Consider the following 19,595-nt stretch of genomic DNA (forward strand, 5'->3'; position numbering starts at 1 on the left):
ATGCCGTGCGCATCCAGAGATCCAGAGAAAGAACTGATGGGCTCTGATCCAGACTGAAGTATACTATTTTCACTTGCTTTGTATTTTTTTCATAGGTTTTCCCTGCTTTTGGTCTGTTTCTTCTTTCAGAGCTATAACTAATATGGAAATATGTTTTACATAATTGCACATCTATAATCTATGTCAAATTGCCTACCGTTTAAGGAAGAGGGAAGAGGATTGAGGGAGAAAAATTGGGAACTCAAAATCTTTTAAAAATGAATGCTAAAAAAGGTCTTTACAGATAATTGGGGAAAACATTATATTGAAAAATAGAAGAGGCTTTACAGGGAAAGATAAGGTCAGTCTGGTATATATTGAGTTTAAGATGTCTACTGGACATCCAGTCTGAGATGTGTGAAAGGCCGTTGGAGGTGCAAGACTGGAAATCAGCAGAGAGGTCAGTACAGGACAGAGAGAACTGAGAAGTATAGAAATGATCATTAAAAGTCAATGGAAAGCAAAAAGCATTTTTATATAGTGCCTACTATGTGCCACTATGCCATGTATGTGCCTTTTTTTTTTTTACAGATATCTCATTGATTCTTACATCAAGTCTATGCAGTAGATACTGCTATCGTCCACATTTTATAGAGGAAACTGAGGCAAACAGGTTAAGTGATTTGCCCGAGGTCACACAGCTAGTAACTGGGGCAGGATTTGAACTCAGGTATTTCTCCCGTCACTCTAACCACTGTGCTAATAGTTATCTCAGCACCACAGGGTCACCAAAGGAAGTAGTATAGAGGGAGAAGAGATGAGAGCCCAGGAGAGACACTGAGGGACACCTATGGTTAGAGGGCATGATCTGGAGGAGGATCCAGCAAAGGGGAGAGAGAAGGAGCAGTCAGAGAGGTAGGAGGGGAACCAGGAGGAGGGAGGGGTGTCTCAAAAACCTAAGGAGAAAAGAGTATCAAGGAGGAGAAAGTGATCAGTTGGGTCAAAAACTGCAAGGGTGCCAAGGAAGATGAGGATGGAGAAAAGGACACTGGATCTGGCCATTAAGAGATAACTGGTAACTTTGGAGAGACATTCTGGTACAATGATAAGGTCAGAAGGCAGACTGTCAGGGGTTACGAAGAGACTGAGAGAAGAGAAAGCGGAGGCACCAGTTGCAAATGGCCCTTTCCAGGAGTTCAAGCTACAAAAGGCCAAGAAGATATCGGACAATAGATAGGGATAGAAGGGTCAAGAGAGATTTTTCAGGATGGGGGAGACATGGGCATGTTTGTAGGCAACAGAGAAGGAGCCAGTAGAGAGGGAGAGACTGAAGATAAGTGAGAAATTGAGGACAATAGAGGAGATAGTCTATTGATTGCTATTTACTGAACTGATTCACCAAGGGGTCAGGGTGGATAAGAAAAAAGGGAGCGGATGGTATAGGGGAGCTGACCTGGGAGAGAACTGAGGGGTCAAGGAATTGGGGGTCATGGTGTGGATGAAGAGTAGGGTTTGGTAAGACCAGGCAGGAGAGGTGAAAAAGCAATAGGTTATGATCAGATAATGAGATTTCAAAATTCTTGAACATGGAGGAGGTGTAATTGTGGGGGATGGCCAGGTCAAGAGCATGACCATCTTTGTATGGGGCTGAGATGGAGTGAAGAGTAGGTAAAGGGAGGTGAGTAGGCTGAGGAATCAAGTGGGTTAGCTTGAGAAATAGTCATTATGTATATTGAAGTCTCCTGGTACTAGCGCAGGAGTGGAAGAAAGAAATATTATGAGTCACATGCCAAATTCACTGATGAATATCAAGAGGTCTATAGACCACAGCTCCCAGGATTTTGATTGGGTGGTAGATCTGAATTGCATGAACCTCAAAGGAGTAGAGGTTACTCAGTGATGAAGGTAGCAGGAGAACTTGGTAGTGACCATGGGGAACAAGGAGTATCTACATTGACCAGTGAGCCAAGAAGAATGACAGAATGTGTAGCCACTACTGGAAAGGGTGGCCAGGGAGGTTCTACCATCAGGAGGGAGCCGGGTCTTGGTGATTTGTTCTAAAAGATGGAAGGACAGAGAGAAAGGAAAAGATTTAAGATAAAGCTAAGTTTGTTGCCTGTAGAACAGAGGACACAGTAGGTGATGTTTGGTTAGGACTTTGGGGTGGAAAGGGGACAAAAATAAAAAGTCAGGTGGTGGGGATGGGAAATGGGATTTGGATGATGACCTGCAGGGGTTCAGAGTCACTGGCATGTGTTGCTGCTCCTAAGTTTCTCGGTTGTAACAAGACCTTTGTGACCTCATGGACCACAGCATGTTGAGGGCCAGGGTGGAGTGCAGTTGACAAGATCAGGGTAGACCTTGGGGAAACTATTCTTTGAGACTGTGCTTATTATCATCCGGAATGGCTCTTCATGCCCCCCAGATGTTGCTGTCTCCGTGAGACAAACAAGAGTATTACAGAAAACAAGGGATATGTAAAATAGATGCCCTCTAGGCTCACAGTCTAATTAAATCACTCTCATAAGACTGATTTAATCACTAGGGTGGAGACAAGCAGAATGTCACGTGGCCTTACAGTTTCTGTCTACAAATAGCCTCAGATCACTAAAGGGGAGTTGGTCTTTTCCTCTCCCGCCTCCTGTGTCTTTCTTCTTCACCACGTCACAGAGCCTTGTAGGGACGCAGGCTGTCCTAGCCTCCACTATCTCCTCATGTTTGTTGATTCTGTTGACCTGAAAACTTGTTAAGAAAAGGCAACAGGCTAAATGCATACATTTTATGATTTAATTAATTAATTAATCAATTCCCTATTAAAGACAACGGTAACATAATGCATTATGGAGCCAGAAATGTTCTGGCTACCCAGTGCAGAAATCTTCTGGCTTATATACATTTTGCCGTGAGAAAGGAGTTCTCTTAGATAAACACACTGAAAACAAAGTAGCATCAGTTGGGTTTTATGATCCCAAGCTCTGGGCATCTTCTTTCCCTAGAATGCCTTTGAAGTTGTTTATCTTAACAGAGTTGACAAAGCTGAAGTTACAACCCAAGGTATCTGTGTTTTTCTCTTATCACTAGGATACTAGAAGAAGGGTCTGGTAAGGAAGTCCCATTTGCTTGACATCAAAAGGCAGCCTCTAAGTTAAACATAGGGGACTATTAGGTTCAGGCTCTTCTTAATTCAAACTTTGAACCTTATTAAAGTCTAAAATTTATATTAAATATTATCAATTCCAAGGCACTATCTATCCATCTCATCCTCTGCCATCCCCTTTTCCTTTTGCCTTCAATCTTTCCCAGCATCAGGGTCTTTTCCCGTGAATCCCATCTTCTCATTATGTGGCCAAAGTAATTAAACTTCAGCTTCTGTATTTGACCTGGAATAGCCTGAATTTATGTAGTGACTGATTTGATCTCCTTGTGGTTCAAAGGAGTCTCAAATGGCTTCTCCAGCACCACCATTCAAAAGCGTTGATTCTGTGCCACTCGGCTTTCCTTAGAGCCCATCTCTCATAGCCATACATTGCTACTGGGGAAACCATGGCTTTGGTTATATGGCCCTTTGTTGGCAAAGTGAGTGAGGTCTTTTTAGTATGCTGTTCAGATTTGCCATAGCTTTCCTTCCAAGGAGCAAGCTTTTAATTTCATGTCTGCTATCTCCATCTGCACTGATCTTTGAGCCCAAGTATGTAAAACTCTGACACTGCTTCCATTTATCCTTCTTTTTGCAGGGAAGTGATAGGACCAGATGTCAAGATCTTCAGGTTTTTTTAAATGTTATTCTTCACTGGGATGTGTAAGTATGGCCAAATGTAAGAATGTTCATCATTGAGTGGAAAGCAAAAGGAAACATCCCAGAGGAGGCTGATGATGAGACTGGAGACAAGTGTGGCGTGAGCTAGAGGGTCAGATGGGCAGGTGGAAGGTTGTGTGTGGGGTCTCTTCCTCCCCCGGCAGAGATGGGGCAATGGCGAAGGAAGCTCCCACTCACTTCCCTCTTATTCTTTCCTTAGGAAACAAGAGCAGCATGAGCTAGAAGAAGGCCTGAAGTCAGAGGGAAGGTCACTTTCTCCAGTGCAGAGTCTCCTCATTACAGAAGGATGGAGATCAGGCTGGTGCAGATAGAAGTAACCCTGAGAAGCTTTCCTTCAGGGGACACACCCAATGGGAGATGGGAAGTAGGTGGTCAGAGGAAAATTAGGGAAGGGGAAAGGGAAGGGAGAGGAGGCAAGAGGAGGGTGAACACATGTTTATGAAGTGTCTGCTATGGACCAGGTACAGTTTGTAGAACAAGGATCTTATAAATACATTTTGTGAAAGGAATTGAATGTCAGTTAAAGGAGTCTGTGTTTGACCTTAAAGGCAGTAGGAGCTTATGGAAGAGGGAAGTGACATGTTCAGATCTGTAATATCATTTTGACCACGATGTGGAGGAAAAAATGGAGCAGGAAGAGACTAGAGATAGCCAACGGGGCTAAATTGGTGTTTCAAAGGACAGCCCAGTTAATACTCTTTTGGAGCCTGAGCCCTGTGCATTGTTACAGGAAGGGAAGAATGACTCTTGGTAGCTGCCCACAGGGAGCTTACTAGCTGGGGAGGCAAGATTCCCGCATGGGAGGCGGCTGTCCTGTATTTGAAAGCAGCGAAGCATCCTGTACTGGTAGTCAGAGGACCTGGCCTCTGGCTCCTGTTTGGCTGCTGTGCTGGGCAAATCACTTTCTCTCTCTGAAACTCATTTATCTGTAAGTGAGGATACTATAAATGCCAGGTAGTTTCTACTTCACTGGATCATTGTGGGGTCAATTGAGATAATGTCTGTAAAGCTTTTTGCAAACCTTAAAGCCCCCTATAGACATGAGTTCATCAAATACAATCAGAATCCAACGGGAAAAAGCTTAAAACATTCAAGAGTGCTTACAGCACTGGTCTTACAGAATTTCCAAAACATAGGATTTGTTATCCTAAGAGAGCTCTAGAAAGGTAGTTTTTTCCACATTAAATCTTATTTTTTTCCCAGTTAACAAACATTTGTTTCTGTTCCTCCCACTTTCCCCACCCTAAAGAAAATAAACCCTTTATTACAAATAACTATCCTGGAATAGAACAAGGCACGTCATTGGCCAAATTCTGAAACGTCTGCTTTATCCTGCATCCTGAGTCAGGAGGTCCTTCACTGCTGGTCCTTTGGGATCAGGTTTGGACATGGAGTTGGTCAAAGATCTTGTCTGTCAAACCTGTTGCTTTTTACTGTGTTGTTGCAAATGTATAAATTGCTGTCCCGGTCTGCTCTTTTCGCTCTGCATCAACTCATACAAGTCTTCTCAAGATTCTCTAAAATGGTTCCTTTTACTTTTATGGCATAATAATATTCCATTAGGTTTAAGTACATAATTTGTTCAGCCATTCCCCAATTGATGAGTACCCCCTTAATTTAGAGTTCTTTGTCACCACTAATAGAGCATATAAAAGATTTAATACTTTTTTCACCAAAAAGGAGGAAGAAAATGGTAAACATTCTCATTATACATGCTAATTAAATTAAAAAAAAAAAACTGACCGAAATACCTTGGAAGAGAAGGCACCACTCCACCAGGCACTGACAGAGGCTACTGATAGTTTCACACAATTGGGTGTGTCCATTGTCACTGAAAATGAGTCTCCTCTGGACTGAGCCTGTGAAACATCCAGAATGACGGAGGGATCCAAAGGCCCTCTTTGGGCAACATTCAGCTTATCCACAGCAACATCCTCATGAACTCAGAAAACAATTTGTTGACACAGTGGCTTCCAAGTGGAGTCACAACAAAACAGCTTAGTCATTTTGTTTGTGGGGAAGAAAAGGAGAGGTTTATGTTGGCAATGAAGAACACTAGAAATCCTAAAGAGATGTACTTAGTGATCAATGTGAATTATGCAAGGAAATGGTGCGAACCCAGGGACAATGATGTTTCAGAATGTAGCACTTACTGAATACTTACTTAGCAAGACTTCACCTGGTGGCTCTCTATTCATCCAGAGTTGTCTTTCAAGGACTGACAGAGAACTAATCCCCCCAACCACAAATATGGACATCAACATTCCCCGAGGAATGAAAATTACTAAAACCACATGATCATACCAGACCAAACTATGTTCTGCAATCACCTGGAGATTCATAAAAACAAGAACATTACATTATAAATATTAAAATGTATATGATATAAATAAATAATAATATGTAGTGCTTTAAGTTTTTCAAAGTGATTTACACACCTCTCATTTAAGCCTTACAACAGCCCTGTGAGGTAGGGCATTAGTCTTCCCATTTTACAGATGAGGAAACTGAGGCTGAGAGAGGATAAAGGACTGGCCTAGGATGACACAGTTACTAAGTGAGGCAGGATTTGAAATCAGGTCTTTCCAACTCCAGGTCCAAAACTGTCCACCGTACCATCTAGCACTCTATGTTGGAAGGGAGTCGAGACTTTCAGGAAAAAGCTGATTTTCCACCCGTTTGGCACCATGTCATCGTTGAGATACCATGTACCAAATACACACTACGTTTAAGCTCAAGAAATAAAACCTTCTCACAACACGGACACCGAGCTGAGGAAATTCAAGTCATTTGGAAGCAGAGAAAGTACCTATTACTACCATTTTCTTGTTTGCTGTAGGAGTTATCCTGAGGAGGCCTTCTGTGAACCTACAGAAAATAAGCCCACTTCCTAATACTTTCATTCAATTACAAAAAGTGGTTATTTTCTTCTCTCAGCCTCTCTGTGCTCCACGCAGCCAGGAATATTGATTATAGTATCAATTGATGGAAGGATTTTTCTCCTTGGGAGTTCCCTAGACCAGTGAAGTCACTGACCAAAAAAAGCAAAGAAAAAGAAAGGAGAAGTCCATTGGAGAGAATCAGGCAATATATATTAGAGGTCTAAAGTGAGGACTATGTCACCGAGGGTTTGGAATATGGGATCAGACCTGAGAGGGACCTTAGAGATCAACCCTCCTTTATAGATAAGGGAACTTCTGACCGGAGAATAGAAAAGACTTGAGAGACCCCAGATTCTTCACAGTATTCCCTTCCTTGCCCACCCCACCCCCACATACACCTTGGTCAGGTGTGGAGTGGGAGCCCATTGGCTGGTTGACACTTTGGATGCCGGACTCCTGGTGACATCACAAAGACCTTGAGCTGACCCAGTCTCTGGCTGGAGGGAGTCTTAGGTGAGTGTCTGGGGAGGGCATGGGCTTGGGGATGGTTTTGAAGTTAGGGGTTGCCACCCTAGATGAGCCTTCATGGCCTCCAGAAGACTTCCCCACACTCTGCTGGCATCCACCACCCTTCTCAAACCTGGTCCCAAAGTGAGGTGGTCTGTATACCCAGGATACCTTCCAACTACTACCCAAAAAGGAAAAAAATCAACCCCCAACTTCCTAAATTTCCCCCATTAGAGATTAATATTTTTGGCTCACAGTTTTAGGATCAGAGGTCATCTAGTCCAAACCTGTCATTTTACAGAAGAGGAAGTGACTTGCTTAAAGTCACATGGATAGGAAGTAATGGTATGTGGGATTTAGCCACAGGCTTTTTTATCTCAAAGATTAAACCCCTCTCTGGAAAAAGTCCCAGATAAAGTCTTTGGTCTTTGGCCCTCAGTAGTAATGGATTTGCTAAAGCCTTCCTCCCAAGGGGATGGGGATATGAGGATGAAGGGTGTGTGTGTGTCCTGTGAGGATGAGACGACAGGCACTTAGTAGTGGCTTGTTTTTTTAAGGCAATCAAGGTTAAGTGACTTGCCCAGGATCTCTTGGTTAGTAAGTGTCTGAGATTTGATTTGAACTCAGGTCCTCCTGACTCCAGGTCTAGTGGTCTATCCGCTATAGTGCCAACTAACTAGTAGTGGTTTTAAAAAGGAAAATATCATGTTGGGAGGAAGGAACATGGAAAAAAAGAGAACTGAACATATCTTCTGTCCTCAAACTTATACTTTCCCCACCCTTCTTAGTGATTAGTGAAAACCTTTCAACTAATATCTGCTCAAGGATGGAGGGACATTTATCTCTCTGCCATCTTCCCCAGTCTCTATGATGGGACAGATTGGAAACAGAGTAAGAATTATAACTCTAACTTATCCCTCCCAACCCCGCTATGGACTCCAGGCTTATCAACTTGGGGGCAAATTCTTTCTATCTTTCTGGCTTTTGCTCCAACTCCAGAGTCTCACTACAAGGAAGTCTCTTGAATAAAACTTAGATGTGGATTAAGCCCTGTTTCCCCACGTATAGGTAGTGGCTCACTGTCCCCATCCCTTAAAGAACAATAACCAACATTTCTCTACTGCTCACAGCAAACCTGGGGGGTAGGGAGGATGAAGATGGGGATGAGAATGAGAGAGCTGTAGGTAAGACAGGTGAGACTCAGACTGTCTTCCCAAATCTAAGATCTTTCTCTCCTCCCTAGATACCACTTGAAGCATTTTATTTTATTTCATTGAGGCAATTGGGGTTAAGTTGACTTGCCTAGGGTCACACAACTAGTAAATGTCCGAGGCTGGGTTTGAACTCAGGTCCCCCTGTCTCCAGGACGGCTTCCACTGTTGTGCCACCATGCAGCATTTTAAAGTTCATTCCTCTTGCCATGTCTGCAAAGTAGGAAGAACCAGAATCATTTCCTCATTTTAATGAATCCAATAAAATTGGCCAACTTTGAAAGGGAGGACTGGGCCCCAAGAGCTAAAAGTTCTGGCTGATTATAGCTGGATGGAAGGAAGAGTTTGCTACCAGAGTAGGGTCACCGTGGGGTCTATTTTCATATCCTCCCTCTGCCAGTCACTATGTGGGAAGAATCTGTTCATCTCTGTTCCTTTCATGCTCTGCAAAAGAGGAGGGTTGGACCTTAGGTCCTCAGAGGCCCCTTTTAGGTCCCACTGGTTGCCCCCTAAGGTAGAGAGCTCCCCATCCCTAGAAGTGTGCAAGTAGAGGCTGGATGATTCCCTGCTAGGGATATTGTATATATTTGAGAAATGAAGCCTTTATCAAAGATACTTGTTACAAAAATTTTCCCGCAGTTTTCTACTTGCCTTATCATTTTGGTTGCACCGATTCTGCACAAACAATCCTCTTAATGTCCCATGAGCTGCCCTCCACCCCAGGCCCAAGCCCATGGCCTCAAAGGGTTAATGTCAGGCGGCTCTGCTTAGGCAAAGCCCAGAGCTCTGTTAATGATTCCCCCATGGCTTAGACAACACTGATTGCCTAATCTCTGAGTTTCTCAGGGAGTTCTGTCCTGGGCCAAGATGGGCAGAGACAGGTCCCTGAGGGTTATGATGAGTCACAGGATGTGAGTCCTAGGGGCCAACAGGACCCTCACCGATCATCTTATTCAAGGGGGGGAAGCAGAGGGCCAGATAGGAGAAGGGCCTTGCCCCAACGTCACACAGGGATCTAGTCTAACTCCTTCTATTTTACAAGGAAAGAAACTTGAGAACTGGACTAGGGAAAGGAAAGGCAATAGAGCATTGTGCCTTGCTGGAACTAGGAAGACTTGACTTCCAAATCAGCTTCAGACACTAATCCATCTGTGTGACCCTGGGCAAGTCACTTAACCTCTGTCTGCCTCAGTGTCCTCTTCTGTAAAATGGGAGTGTTAATAGCACCTTCCAGGGTTGCTGTAAAGGATCAAATGAGAGAGTATTTGTAAAGTGCTTTATAACTGCTAGCTATTATTACTATACAGAGAGGAAAGGATCCTAGCTGAGATTTGAACCCAGGTCCAGTTTATGTCCCACCATACCAGACTGTCTCCCTAAATATGGGCACTGCCCCTTGATGCTAAACCAGCAACAGAGCCCCTGCTGCTGGGTCAGAAGTCTGACTACTGCCCTTCCCCACCCAAACCCCAAAGCAGTGCTTAAAAGTTAAAGAATAATGATACCTTTGGATGGCACCTTGAGGATTGCCACTGTGCCCCTGGGGGGGTGTTGGTAGGAAATTATAGATTAAGATCTCCACTTTTCAAGGAAATGGAGGCTCAGATAGGCAGAGTTTGTGTGGAGCACAAGCAAAAAATGTTGGGAATAAGAGTTCCAACCCAGAGTCTCTCACTTCAGGTTTGTTGCCCTGTTGACCTACATCACAAAGTCCAAGAATTTTTAAGTGCTTTCAGTTGGCTTTGTTGTTGAGTCATTCCATCATGTCCGACTCTTCTTGACCCCATGGACCATAGCATGCCAGGTCCTTTATCCTCACGAGCTCTCGAAGGCTGTTAATATTCATGATCATTGGTTCCATGACTGTCTATCCATTTCATCCTCTGCTGTCCTTTTCTCATTTTCCCTTCAATCTTTCATGACATCAGAGTCTTTTCCAGTGAGTCCTGTCAGAATTCAGATGCCCCAATGAGGGTAAGAGAGGAGAGTGTAAAAGCTGATTTGAAGTTTAACATTAAACAAATCTTGACTTCCTGGCAAATAGAGGGAGAAGAAACAGTGTCAGATTTTATTTTCTTGGACTCAAAGATCACTGCAGGTGGTGACTGCAGTCATGAAATTAAAAGATGCCTGCTCCCTGGAAGGAAAGCCATGACAAATCTGCACCACATACTAAAAAACAGAGACATCACTTTGCCTACAAAGATCCCTATAGTCAAAACTACAGTTTTCTAGTAACGATGTATGACTGTGAGAATTGGACTATAAGGAAAACTGAGCACCGCAGAAGCAATGTTTTTGAATTGTGGGGCTGGAGAAGACTTTTGAGATTTCCTTAGACATCAAGGAGCTCAAATCAGTCAACACTTAGATAATTTAATACAGGTCATTCGCTGAGAGGTCAAATACCGAAGCTGAAGCTTGTTTTGGTCACATCATGAGAAGGCAGGACACAATGGAATAAAAACCACCCTGATGTTGGGAAAGCTGGAAGGCAAAAGAAAAGGGAGATGGCAGAGGATGAGATGGATACATAGTGTTATGGAAACAATGAACAGGAACTTGGACAGACTTTGAGAGATAGTGGAGGAGAGAAGGGTTTGCTTGGCGTGCTGTGGTCCTGGAGTCACAAAGAGTCAGACATGATTGGATGACAAAACAACAACATTTCTTTGTGTTACTCATTTAAGAACCCTTCTTATCTCTCTTGCTATAATCTGGAATTCTGCACTCAATTGGATTTATCTTTTCCTTTCTCCTTTCTTTTTCCTTCTTTCCTCAGCTACTTATAAAGTCTCATCAGATGCCGTTTTGCTTCCTTGCTCGTCTTTTTCTTTGGAATGGCTTTTGTTGCTGCCTCCCATATAATATTGTGAACCTCTGTCCATATTCTATGGACCTCTGTCCATAATCCCTTAAATCTATTCATCATCTCTACTTGATATTCATAAAAGATGCTAGAGCAATATACCTTTATGGTGTGATGGTTTTCTCTCCTTTCTTCAATTTGTCTGAATTTTGGAATAAGAAATTCATAATCTGATCCGCAGTCAGCTACAGGTCTGGTTTTTGTTGAGCATATAGAGCTTTCTCCACCTTGGGCTGCAAAAGTATATAATCAGTCGGATTTTTGTATTGACCATCTGCTGATGTGCATATGTAGAGTTGCCATTTGGGTTGTTGAAAAAGTGTTTTCTATGATCAATGAGTTATCTTCACAAAACGTTTACTAGTCTCTGCCCTGCTTCGTTTGGTACTCCAAAGCCAAACTTGGCTGTTATTCCAATTATATGATTTCCTACTGTAGCATTCCAATCCCCATTTGATGAATATGACATCTTTTTTTGTGTTATTTCTAGAAGATGTTGTAGGTCTTCAAAGAACTGATCAACTTTGGCCTCTTTGGCATCATTGGTTGGAGCTTAGACTTGTATCACTCTCATGTTGAATGGTTTGCCTTGGATTTGAACAGATGGCATTCTGTCATTATCCTCTGGTACTTCTTTTCTCACCCTTTTATTGACCATGAGGGCTACTCTATTCTAAGGGATTCTGTTATGTAGTGGTCACATGAATTAAAGTCATCCATTCCTATCCATTTAAGTTCACTGACACCCAAGATGTCAATGTTTAAACTTTCCATCTCATCTGACCACATGCAGCTTACCTTGGTTCATAGATCTTACTATGTTCCCGTTTCCTATGCAGCATTGAGCTTTACAGCATCAGACTTTCATTTCATCACCAGACACATCTGCAGCTGAGCTTCCTTTGGCTTTGGCCCAGATGCTTCATCAGTACTAGAGATGAGTGTAGTTGTCCTCCACTCTTCCCCAGTAGCATATTGGTTATCTTCCTACTTCACAGACTCATCTTCTGGTGTCATCTTTTTTATCATTTTAATACTGTCCAGGGGGTTTTCTTGGTAAGATGATGGTGTGGTTTGCCATATTCTGGTCCAGTGGATCACCTTTTGTCAGAAGTCTACACTATCACCTTTCTGTCTTGGGTAACCCCACACAGCTCATATTTCCATTGAGCTATGGAAGCCCCCCTGCCCTGACAAGACATTTATCCAGGAGGGAGGAGTGCTTTCCTATTTCTTGTCTAATTTGATCCTCATAGGCATGCTGGGAAAGCAAGGGTTATTAGCTCCATTTTATAGGTGGTCAAACAGACCCAGAGCAAGGGAAGTGACCTGACCAAGACTCATGACTTCTGGAAGAAAAATGGCACTTGTCAAACCACCCTGTGTCTAGATCCCTCTTATTTCCCTGCTCTGCTTCTCCCCCCTCCTGTCCTCTTCTTCCCTATCTTCCCCCCTTTCCCTTTCTACCCTCTGTCGGTCAGCAAGCCAATCAATGAAAAGCATTTTTAAGCACTTATCAACCCACCAAAAAGCAGTGCCTACTGTGTACCAAGCTGGAGATACAAAAACTAAAAGTGAAACATTCCTGGCCTCAAGGCACTTCCATTCCACCAGTGAGGACAACATGGGTACATATAATTATGTACAAACTGGATTAAAAATAGATACTCATCATTTTGAGGAAGAACTCACATCTGAAGTGATCAGAGAAGGCCAAAAAAGTGACATGAGAAATACTTCAAAGGAATCTGGAGAGTCTGAGGATTGAAGAGCTGGAGATGCAGGCACGGAGGCACAGCCCATGCAAAGGCATGGAGGTGGGAGATTTACTCACATGGCTCCTGGGGCCCTGTCTCTTTGCCCAAAACAGAGCAGCTTTGATTCTGAGATTCTTGAATTGCCTTGGTAAAAATTCTATTCATCCAAAGATGGATGTTCAGGTGAATTCTATTCTGGCTTTGGTTCTCATTAGGGAGGAACTAGAAGCTGGGTGGGAGGTGGCGGAGGAATGATAGGGCCCTGGGGTGGGGTTGGGGAAGTGACCATTCCGTCCTAGAGTTTGTGAAAGGACAGAGGAAATCTGGGCCTAGTGACATGTACTCTAGATTTTTGGAAAATGCATTTCAAAGCATGAAGAGGAAAGACAAGGTAGGATCTCAGAAACTCAAATGCTTCAGGGGAAGCCAGCCCGAGAAAGATGTGAGATGCTCACTAATCATTGTTTTCATTGTGATAACATTTTAAGGTTTTCAGAGCTTTTTACTTTTATTACCTCATTTGATCCTCACAGCAGGCCTGGGAGGTAGGTGCTAGTATTATCTCCACTTTGCAGGGCCGCCTAACTGCCCCTGATGAACTCTCATCCCCCATCCCGATGAACTACATCCTCTGAAGGATCCTAAAAGACCAAGGTGATGGGATGTCTGAGCCACTGCCTGTGATATTGGAAAGATCCTGAGGGCAGGAGAGGGTCCACAACACTGGAGAAGGACAAATGTTGTCCAGATTCTCAAAAAAGGGAAGTGGCCAGGGTCTACAAAGTGTAGGACGTTGATTCCATAGGAAATTCATGAACCCATCATTTAAGAGATGATTGGAGAGAAGCCAGACAATAAAGAGGGGATCCCTAAGAGCAGCTTGGCTTCTTCAAGAAAACAGGTCATGCTCATTTGCTTGTCTTTTGTTGGCAAAATTACTAAAATTATAAGTGAGAACAGTGCTGTTTACCTAAATTTACCTAAATTTTAGAAAGCTTTGGATAACATACTTCATATTATTCTTTGAGAAAACATGGAGAGATGTGAATAGGTGAGGACAGGATTAGATGGCTAGATTCAAACAGTTGCTGTCCATGGTTCAATGTCATGTGACCCAAAATCTCCAGGGTAGGGCTTGATTGATTCTGTGCTGTTTCAACATTTCTCAGTGATTTGAATAAAAGCATAGATTGTATGCTCATTAAATTCTCAAATGTTCCAAAATTGGAAGGTATCACCAATACACCGGATAATAGAATCAGAATCTGATAGAATTCAGACTTTAGCATTAGGCTGAATTGAAGATGAAGTTCATAGGGATTTTGTGCTCAGGTACAAAAAAATCAACTTTGTGGGTACAAGATAGGGAAGTATAGTTAGACAATAGTTATTTTGAGAAAGATCTCAGGATTTTAGTGGACCCCAAGCTCAATGTGAGTGATATAGCTGCCAGACAAGCGAGGGGGACCTGGGGCTGCATTGGAAGACTGGACTTCCCAGCATAGGTCAGAGATGGCCCCACTGTCCACTGCTCTTGCCAGAGGACATGGGGAGGATTGTGTCCATTTCTGAACACTTTGGTCTAAGGAGCGACAAGATGGAGGTGTCCAGAGCAGGGCAGCTGGATTGGGGCAAAGAGATTTAAGTTCATGTCATATGAGATTTCATTGAAAGAACAAGGTGTGTATGACCTGGAAAAAAAGAATGAGAAGAGAAAGAGGAGAACTTTCTGCAAATAGGGACTGTAATGTGGAGAAGGCATTCACTGGCTCCTTTCAACCCAAGAGGGCAGAACCAGGAAAAGTCGGGGAGGGGAACACAGAATACAACTGAAGCTTGAGGTCTGGAAGGGAAGGTGAAGGGGCAGAAAGTTCTGAGTCTAGGAGTTTGGCTGAGAAAGGAGAGAGAGAGAGACAGACAGACAGAGAGACAGAGACAGAGACGGACAGAGATAGAGAGAAAGACAGAGACAGAGAGAGAGAGACAGAGAAAGAGATAGAGACAGAGAGGGAAAGGAGGGAGAGAGACAGAGGGAGAGAGAAACAGAAAGAGAGAGATGGGGGAAGATGGGGAAGGTAGGGAGGGAGAATGGAAGAAAAAGAAAAAAGACAGAAAAGGAAGAAAGTAAGGGAAAGAAAAAGGAGAAAGAAAGGAAGGAAATGGGGATAACTTCAGGAAATGGTCAGGTCTAAGCAAAATTGTTTAAGATTGGGTGATGTTTGAACCTGTCTCCAGGTACTCTGGAAAATTAGTGAGGAAGAGGCTGGAATGAATGAGAGGACAACATGCTGGAATAGAAGAATTATTGTCAAGAAAAAGCTAAGAAGGGAGGGAGTGTATCAGGGTGGTCAACAGAGTTGAAATTAACATTGTCAAATCCTGCTTTTGGTCAATGAGCAAGTGGAGATCTGAGAATGGGCCGCCATATTGTAATGAAGCGCTCCTTGTCCATTTACCATGATGAGTCCAGGAAACCCTCTTCCTGATGCTCTTTTCTTGCTTGTCCTCAGGGGCTGCCCCAGTTTAAAGACACCATGTGTGCAGGTAAGCCGGTTCTGTTCTGGTAGGGAGGAGGGGTGTCTGATCTGGATGCAGTACTCTTGAGTTGGCCCCAGGTTTCTCCATAGCATGTAGACACACTGTTGAGGGTTATGTGTTGTTCTGTGAATGGGAAAAACTTATGTGGAAACTAATGGTGTGACCATTCACAGAGCGCTTTCTGGAGCATGTTAGTGTTTCTCTACCTTAGAATCTACAATCCTTTCTGGTGCTCCCATCGTCTCTAAAGACTCCATGAACCATGTGAATTTGGGGGAGCACATGGGCTTAAGGGGACCTCCCTTCCTCCTACAACCTTAGGATTGTAGAGAAGGGAGGGTTCAAACATTACTCATTTCCCTCCCTATCCCCAACCCCCTTCTGCTTTTCCAGCCTCTTCTATGAGCTGATTGGAAATATGGTCCCTGGTTGTGAGGCATCTGCCCAATAATTTTTTAAAAAATGAGTGTTGTATTGATGATCTTTTCTCCCCATTGCTATAACTTCCCAACAACTCTTCAGTACCCCCCATCATCCCAGCAGAACTTACTTTTGTAACAAAGAAGTTCAGTTAAACAAAATCCCTGTTAGGCATATCTGGTGAGGTATGCTTCATTCTATACCTGTAGCGTTCCACTTCTCTGTCCCAAGTACTCTTCCTCTCTCCCTCTTACTCTTTAGTATAGAAGGGCAGGATGTCCATAGTGTCTAACCTTCCCTTCTTCCAGGGGAGCTGCAGAGTGCTGGACAGTCGGCTTTTGGAAGGAAGAAGGGGGCAATAGCTTTTAGAGCCCCAGGGATCAGGCATGGACCTGAATCCAGACAGGAGCCCAGACTTCAGTAAAAGCCCCGACATGACCCCCAATCCAGACAGGGGCCTCTCCCCAGCCCTGGGCAAATCCCCAAGTCCCAATACGAGTGAGACCCCAGCTCCAAATGTGGACAACATATTGAGGCTGGCCTCTAATGTAGTCCTGGCTCCAACTTCTGAGGGGAGTGACTCCAAGAATTTGGGCTCAGAGAGCAGCTCTCAGCATACTTCGGACTTGGCCATTGCTCTGACCTCCACTAAATTCCAGATAGCCACCTCTAACAAGGCCGTCATCATGGAGTCAAATGGTACCTCCAGTTCTGGCTCCAATATCATTCCTGACCCAGCCCCCAGCGTTGTTCTTGTGTCAGGCCTTAAGGACTCGAGTGATCCTGGGTCTGACCAGACTCCCGGACCTGGTTCCACTATCATGACTGTCCCAGCCCCAAGCCTGAACCTTCTCCCAGGACAAGAGGTTGACAGGCCCAGTGCCAGCTCCAACATGCCGCTGGAACCGACTCTTTCTTCCACCCTCCTTGAGAATAAAAGTCCTAGCACCCACAGGGCCTTGGACCTGAACTCAAATAGCACCCCTAAGACCAGATCAGCCAAGGCAAGCCCAAGTCCGAGCTTGACTTCTGGAAAGGCCTTGAGTCTGAGCTTTGATGCCGGCTCCCTGATCGACTCTACCAGTACTCCCCCAATGACCTCTGACTTAGCCCCGAGTCCGACCTTCCAAAGGAATCTGGGCATGGGAAATATCTCAAGGCCAAACTCTAGCTTAACCCTGTGGCCCTTCCCCAACAAGACCCCCAGTCCTAGCTCTGGGAGGTCCCTGGGTTTGGGAATAAGCAACATCTCTAAGTCCAGTTCCAGTGCGGCCCTGTCCCCATCCTCAAGTCCAGACTCCAGGAAGACCTTGATCCTAGGAATGGGTAACTCCAATGCAGCCTTTAATTCTTTTCCGGCCAACAAAACTCTTTCAGACTCCAGAATTACCAGACCCAACTCACTTATGGCCCTTGCACCCATGGCCTGCATGTCCCTGGTGGTCAATGACAGCCAGGATAAGAAGGCTGAGGCAGGCTGCATCCTCACAGACACTTCCTGCGTGACCCTGACAAGCAGCCAGGATGATTCTGAGGACTTCAGAATGTTTACAGGGTATAACAGCAGGGTCACAGAACTCAAGATGAAACTGGAAAATAGCACTTCCATGACATTCCAAGCTCTACAGAAGTCCACCTCTAAAGACATCTATGCCTATGAGACCACGCCTGACGGTAAGGAAACCCAGGACTTTTCACTGAGCTCTTTATACTAGGGCTTCGAGGATTTGGATCTATTGGAAGTACCTTAGAGGTCAGCTAATCCTACCCTCTGATTTTATATGTGGGTAAAGTGAGGCCCCAAGAAATGAGAGGAATTGACCTAGATCATGGCGTAAGTTGGTGACAAAGCTAGGTCTCAAAACTTAGGCCTCTGAGTCTGAATCCAAAATTCTTCTGAACTCATGGGGAAAAGACTTGGTCTGACAGTCAAAAGACCTGGATTCAAGTCCTGACTCTACCATTAAATTTCTTTGAGGCCACAGGCAAGCTATGTCTCCCACTCTAGGCCTTAATTTCCTCATCCGTAAAATGGTACCAAAAACACTGGGTGTACACTACCCTATCCCACTCCCACACCCCCACTACCTGCCACCCTGAAATCTTTGCCCTGATTGACAAAGAGTAGGATATTAATGAGCAAACTCATAGATATGACAATCCTTTAAACTCATTATAGTGGGAAGGGAGGAAGGAAGGAAAGGGAGAGGGGGAGAGGGGGAGTAAGGGACAGAGACAGAGAGGGAGAGAGGGAAGAAGAGGAGGAGGAAGCAAGAGAGAGGGGGTGGAGGGATGGGGGGGAGTAGAAAAAGAAAGGAGGGGAAGGAGAGAGGGAAGGTAAGAGGTGGCAGGGGGAGGGAGAGTCCCACAAGCCCAGATTAACAATAGTAGGCATCTACAAAGCATTTTGAAGTTTGCAAAGCACTCTACATGCATTTGACTCTCACAAAAACTCATTTGGTTGGTATATTATTATCTTCATTTTACAAATGAGGAAACTGAGACTTAGGTGAATTGACTTGCCCAGGGTCATACAGCTAACAAGTGGCAAAGATGGGATTTAAACCCAGGCCTTCCTGACTCTTCCACATTGTCCAGAGTTCTAAATGGCTGCAGCGGATGCTTGAAGAACTGAGCAGCACAGACAGGACCAGGAGAGGGGCTAACAGGCTCACGATTATCAAAAGGGGGAAGAAGGCAGCTACTCACCATGGATGGGTGAACTTGGGATGTCTTATTGACTCATGAAAAGGGGCCTCCTGTGAACTTTTAGAAAAGGAGAAGTGTTCCTGGGGAGTCAGCATGGGGTCACTGAAAACAGTTATGCTAGACTATCCTCATTTTCTTTGCTGACCATTACTAGACTAGCAGATGGGGGGGATCCCATTGGCAAAGTAGACTTATTTGGACTTGGGCAAAGCATAGTATAGTCACGCAATCCTTGTGGACAAATGGAGAGAGACAGACTAATTGATGGGAGAGTTTGGAAGATAGAGAACTTGTCAATAATTGCATTGGAAGAGTGGTAATTGACACACATCAACCCTCCTTCCCCCAACAAAATTTGCACTCATCAGTATTTCCCCCTTGCCACAAGTTATACTTAATCCCAACTCTGGGCCAACTGGTTTATTCTTGACCATTTTTTTCGTCATACTGAGACCACTGGGGGCTCAGAAATTGTGACAATCAGATACCTAAAAATGCCACTGTTTGTCATCATAGTACCCAATCCAGCGATTAGGTTGCTCCCATAAATGCTCCCATCCCTCCTTGGAAGGACACTGGAAACCAGAGCTCTATGTGGTCTTGAGAGTGTTTTAAAGGATTAGCAGAATGAGCCAAACACTGGGGTGGCTACTCCTTCCATGTTTCTGTAAACCCAGACTCATAGCCCAAACTTGTTTGTGTTGTTGTTTGAGTCATGTCTTACTCTCTGTGACCCCATTTGGGGTTTTCTTGGCAAAGATACTGGAGCAGTTTGCCATTTTCTTTTCCGGTTCATTTTATAAATGAGGAAACTGAGGTAAACTTAGGGTCACACAGCTAGTAAGTCTGAGGTCAGATTTGAACCCAGGTCTTCCTGATTTCAGGTTCAGTGCCCTATTCACTGTG

At 44.2% G+C, this 19,595-nt stretch overlaps 1 protein-coding gene across 9 annotated transcripts in view; it reads left to right on the forward strand.

Moving 5' to 3' along the window:
- Window positions 1-7,133: 7,133 nt before the first annotated feature.
- The window catches only part of MROH7 (maestro heat like repeat family member 7), a 67,328-nt gene continuing 54,866 nt past the window's right edge, over window positions 7,134-19,595 (forward strand). For 6 of the 9 annotated variants that reach the window (XM_072649564.1, XM_072649567.1, XM_072649569.1 and 3 more), the window contains exons 1-3: window positions 13,871-13,923; window positions 15,533-15,566; window positions 16,289-17,654. In XM_072649564.1, coding sequence (XP_072505665.1) covers window positions 16,367-17,654 — 1,288 coding nt within the window. In that variant the 5' untranslated portion in view covers window positions 13,871-13,923; window positions 15,533-15,566; window positions 16,289-16,366. Of the gene's footprint in view, window positions 7,192-13,590; window positions 13,924-15,532; window positions 15,567-16,288; window positions 17,655-19,595 lie in introns of those variants that run through there. The other 3 variants (XM_072649565.1, XM_072649572.1, XM_072649566.1) reach the window with 3 other exon arrangements.

Source organism: Notamacropus eugenii, chromosome 2, assembly GCF_028372415.1.
Source record: "Notamacropus eugenii isolate mMacEug1 chromosome 2, mMacEug1.pri_v2, whole genome shotgun sequence".
Taxonomy (NCBI): Eukaryota; Metazoa; Chordata; class Mammalia; order Diprotodontia; family Macropodidae; genus Notamacropus; species Notamacropus eugenii.